Consider the following 4502-nt stretch of genomic DNA (forward strand, 5'->3'; position numbering starts at 1 on the left):
TGCTGAACTGGGTTCATGGGGAGCCCAGCTGAGCATGGGTCTGGGGGAGGCCCCCCGTGCCCATCGATGAGATGAGGCTGTCATCTCTCCCTCTGGGAATTACAAAGAGACCCTGTTGTCCTAACACTGACTTATAGAAGGGCCCAAGGAAGGATTAAATGCCATGATTTGTCCTGCGGGCCCTACCCCAGCCCCTGGGAGTCTCACATCTCAGTCTCTTAACCACCAGCCATCTCTCTCCCACTTAAGCCAACGGCAGCCCCACCTCAGGCCTGAGCACCGGGGCCATCGTGGGCATCCTCATTGTCATCTTCGTCCTGCTGCTGGTGGTCGTGGACATCACCTGCTATTTCCTGAATAAGTGTGGCCTGCTCATGTGCATCGCTGTCAACCTGTGTGGAAAGGCCGGGCCCGGCGCCAAGGGCAAGGACATGGAGGAGGGCAAAGCCGCCTTCTCGTGAGTGCAGCCCCATCCCAGCCCAGCACCCACATCTGGGCCATGCCCTACTGCTGGATGACCACCCCTCAGCTTTTCTGTCCCCAGATGGAAACCCTGAGGGAAAAAGCATTAGATCAAAGTGTCTTGAAGCATGATCTTTGGGGTACCTGTTCAAGGAGAGGACTCTGGGGCCCCACCCAGGTCTGATGTAACATAATCTCACCAAGTTCGAATCCCTGCGCAAGTTAACATGAGGGGAATAGTCCGAGCTCAGCCCAGAGAGGAGCTACCGTGGAGAGGACCAGCACTGGGAGACACGCTTGTCCGGCTTCCCTTCACTCATTTATTCCTCAGACATCACTCCCCTGGTTTTAAGCTGCCCCGATGGGCAAGACACTGCCCCAGGCTCTAGGGCACAGGGAGCAAGACAGGTGAAAACGCCCGTCCTCACCAAGCAGCATCTGGAGAAACAGATCCTGCGGCAGTGAGCCAAGGGCCAGGGACGGTCGTTGGGTGGGGCTGCGCTGGGGCAAGGCCGTGAAGAGGCAGAGCAGCGCTGTCACACACCGCCTGGTGCGACTCCACATGCTGTGTGCATATTGCCTGTCCCCATGGGTACGTGCTTCCAAGGATGTCCGCATGGCGTGTGCACATGAGCAGTGGCCGCTGCCAGGCACCACGCTAAGCACTTCACCCACTTCCTATTCAATTCCTCGAATAACAAGGCAAGGAACATACTATCAGGTCATTGGAAAAGTCGTGGCTTTTTTTTTTCTATGCAAAAGATGCATCCTGACTTCTCTGACCACCCAGCACTGTTTGCCCCACTCTGCAGATGAGGAGAGCGAGGTGTGAGAACAGGCGATCCCTGTCAGACAGCTAGCAAGGGTCAGGCTGAGGCTCAGGCAGGCACATCGGGCTCGCGGTGCCTGTCCTGCCAACCTCAGGCCAGGCCCCTGGACCCTGAGCCCTAGCTGTCTTCCCTGGGGACCTCCCCAGGACTCCCTGGGATCTGACCAGTGGAATCTCTCCCCAGGAAAGACGAGTCCAAGGAGCCCATTGTAGAGGTCCGAACTGAGGAAGAGAGGACCCCGAACCACGATGGTGGCAAGCACACGGAGCCCAACGAGACCACGCCACTGACGGAGCCTGAGTACGTGGGCAGGGCGGGCTGGCACCTCCTCGGTAGAGCCCCACACCCACCTCCTCACCTACCCCACCTTCCGTGCCCCCCACCCACAGCTCCCAGCCGGACGTCCGCGGCCCTGGGCCAGAAGACCTCTTGTCTAAGAAATGCCAGACCCCACTCTCCTCAGAGAGAAGGCATTCTTGGCTCTATTTGGGGTGACTGTGGGGGCTCTTTGAGGACTCCTGACATAAGTAGGGGTCCCTAGACCTTGTTCCCAAGTTACACATATATTCTGGGAATGATGTAAAGGGGCAAAGCCTCACTGAAGTGTAGAAAATTCTCTTTAGAACCTCTTAGAACTCTAGGGTTTTCTCTGTTCTGTGAGGGACATTGGGGACCAGATAAAGTCCCCAGGACCTCTTCTGCCCAGAAGTCTTGGGGACCCACAGAGCCCCTGACCAGCTGCATTCTTAATGCCTACCTGGCTGTCAAGGATCCTGTAAGTTTGAGGGAATGGAGTTTCACAGGGCCACAAACTCTGTGGTGGAGGAACCTGTGGCTTTTAGGAGCCATCTGGAGCCCTCGTCTGCCTTATCTCTGCCTCTGCCTGTGCTGGCCCGTGGAGCCCTGCAGGCAGCTGGGCCTACGTGGTCTGGCATGCAGAGAGCCTAGAGCGGGCAGACACTACACCGAAGCCGCCTCTCCTTGAGCCAAGATCCAGGGCAGGGATCAGAAACTCCCAACAGGTTTTTAGGGACAGGGAGCCCTGTGCAGAGAGTTGGAGGGACACAGCAGGAAAGAAGGGCCGCAGGTCCCTTTCGAGACTGCCACGTTCTTTGTCGTCTCCTGTGTCCTCTTCTGCCCACCTGGGCGTGTGCTATCTCTCGGCGTCCTCGTTTCTCTGTGGGCCTGTGTCCGTGCCTGTGCATCCCTGCATGCTTCCCCCGGCCCCTCTCCTGGCTTCAACCCTCCTCCCCTGCTTCTCTGTCATGTCTCAGCTTCATTGTCTATTCTCTTCTACTTCCTGTCCTCCCCACAGGCTGCCTGCCGACACCACAGGTACTGTCGAGGACATGCTGCCTTCTGTCACCACCGTCACCACTAATTCTGACACTATCACCGAAACCTTTGCCACTGCTCAGAACAGCCCCACCAGTGAGACCACCACCCTGACCTCCAGTATTGCCCCGCCGGCCACGGCCACACCTGACTCAAACTCTGTGCCCACTGGCCAGGCCACCCCTTCCAAGGGCCCCGGCGGCTCCACCTCTTCTCCACCCCCAGCCTCAGCCCCCAAGGTCGCTCCCCTCGTGGACCTAAGCGACACCCCAACCTCAAACCCTGCCACTAGCAATTTGTCTTCTAGTGTCCTGGCTAACCAAGGGGCTGTCCTCAGCCCAAGCGCCCCCGCCAGTGTGGGGGAGGCCGCCAAGGCCCCTCCCCCCAGCAAGCCGGCCCCTGCCCCAGCCCCTGCCCCTGCCGGGGCAGCCAGTCCGCTAGCAGCAGCGGCCGCCCCTGCCACAGAAGCCCCCCAGGCCAAGCAGGAGGCTCCCAGCACCAAAGGCCCGGACGCAGAGCCCACCCAGCCTGGTGCCGCGAAGAGCCCTGCCGAGGCAGCCACAGCCCTCGCTAGCCCGAAGAGCGAGGCTGCCTCCGTCAGCGCCACAAACCCTTCCCAGGGCGAGGACTTTAAAATGGACGAAGGGAACTTCAAGACCCCCGATATTGACCTTGCAAAGGATGTTTTTGCAGCCCTGGGCTCTCCTGCTCCCGCCGGGGCCAGTGGACAAGCCCCGGAGCTTGCTCCTTCCCCGGCAGACAGCTCTGTTTCGCCGGCACCAGCAAAGACCGAGTACGGCCTCTCTCTGTCTGCTGTTGTCGGGTTGTGTCCCGTGTGGTGTGCGTGTGTGCTGTGCTGTGTCCTCCTGGTTAATGTGTCTTCAGCCTCACCCAGGGCTTCTCTGAGGCGACTGTCAACTGAGGGGCTGGGATAAGGCAGAGAGCAGGGCAGGGACCAGCAGCCTGCTCACTAATTAGGCCACGTTAATGACGTTTTATCCTTATCATCCCAGCAGAGGCTTCTGTTTTCCCTAGGGGGGCTTGCAGTCAGGCCACTGATGAGTGTAGCTTGGAAAGCCAAATAAGGAGGCCAAGGTGCCCTTATCGCTGCCCCAGGCCGCACTCGCAACAGCGTGTTAATCCCTGCCAGGCTCAGCTCCCTCCAGAGAGGCTCTGAGATGCAGGAAGAAGGGAAGCAGACCCGAGGCCCCTGTGCTGGAGGCTGCCGGCCAAAGGCCTACTTCCTCCCACCCACTCTTGCTTCTCCTGCTCTTAGAGTGCATGGCAAGGTCGGGGGCTCCTGGGCACCAAAGAACTGTGGGGCCTAAGTTCAAGTGGGAAGTCCCTACCTTCCGGGTCTCTAGAATGTGATGTCAGAGCCAGCGGCCCCAGCCTAGGTGGGGCTCTGCGCCAGCCCCCTGGGTCCTTTGCCCTGACTTCTCCTGGGTCTGGTAGGGGCAGGGCAGGCTCAGGTTTGTATTGCGCTCCTGTGGCCTCCATCCAAGCCGCCGTGCTGCCACCACGGGCTGCAAAGCAAGCCCTTGCCAGGTGCCCTGGAGCTCCGTGTCGGGAAGTAGAGGGCTCCCATAGCTCTGCCCCCTCCGCCCCACAGGCCCCCTCTAGTCTCTCACCAGGCTCCCCTGGAGACCAGCCTCAGGAGCTGAGTGTGCATGCCTATCCTACCCAGGGAAGCCCTGGCAGCATCACCCCGAAACTCCCAGGTGGGGTGGGGAGGGACAGGCCAGAGCAGGTTGTCTTCCAAGGGGCCTGTGGAATCAGTCCTGGGGGCCCAGCATGCCCCACTGGTATCAAGTCGAGCCACTGCTACTGCGGCTGGGGAGGGGGAAAGGGGCGGCCCCCCGTTTCCCCCCTCCC

General features: G+C 60.0%; 1 protein-coding gene across 12 annotated transcripts in view; it reads left to right on the forward strand.

Annotated features, from left to right (window-relative positions):
* The window catches only part of NCAM1 (neural cell adhesion molecule 1), a 361501-nt gene that overhangs the window by 355897 nt on the left and 1102 nt on the right, over positions 1 to 4502 (forward strand). For 8 of the 12 annotated variants that reach the window (XM_027772882.1, XM_006151012.3, XM_006151014.3 and 5 more), the window contains 3 exons: positions 250 to 457; positions 1476 to 1592; positions 2608 to 3420. In XM_027772882.1, the coding sequence (XP_027628683.1) occupies positions 250 to 457; positions 1476 to 1592; positions 2608 to 3420 (1138 nt within the window). The remainder of the gene's footprint in view (positions 1 to 249; positions 458 to 1475; positions 1593 to 2607; positions 3421 to 4502) is intronic. The other 4 variants (XM_027772884.1, XM_027772885.1, XM_014588819.2 and 1 more) reach the window with 1 other exon arrangement.

This window comes from Tupaia chinensis, unplaced genomic scaffold, assembly GCF_000334495.1.
Source record: "Tupaia chinensis unplaced genomic scaffold, TupChi_1.0 Scaffold000311_2, whole genome shotgun sequence".
Lineage (NCBI taxonomy): Eukaryota > Metazoa > Chordata > Mammalia > Scandentia > Tupaiidae > Tupaia > Tupaia belangeri.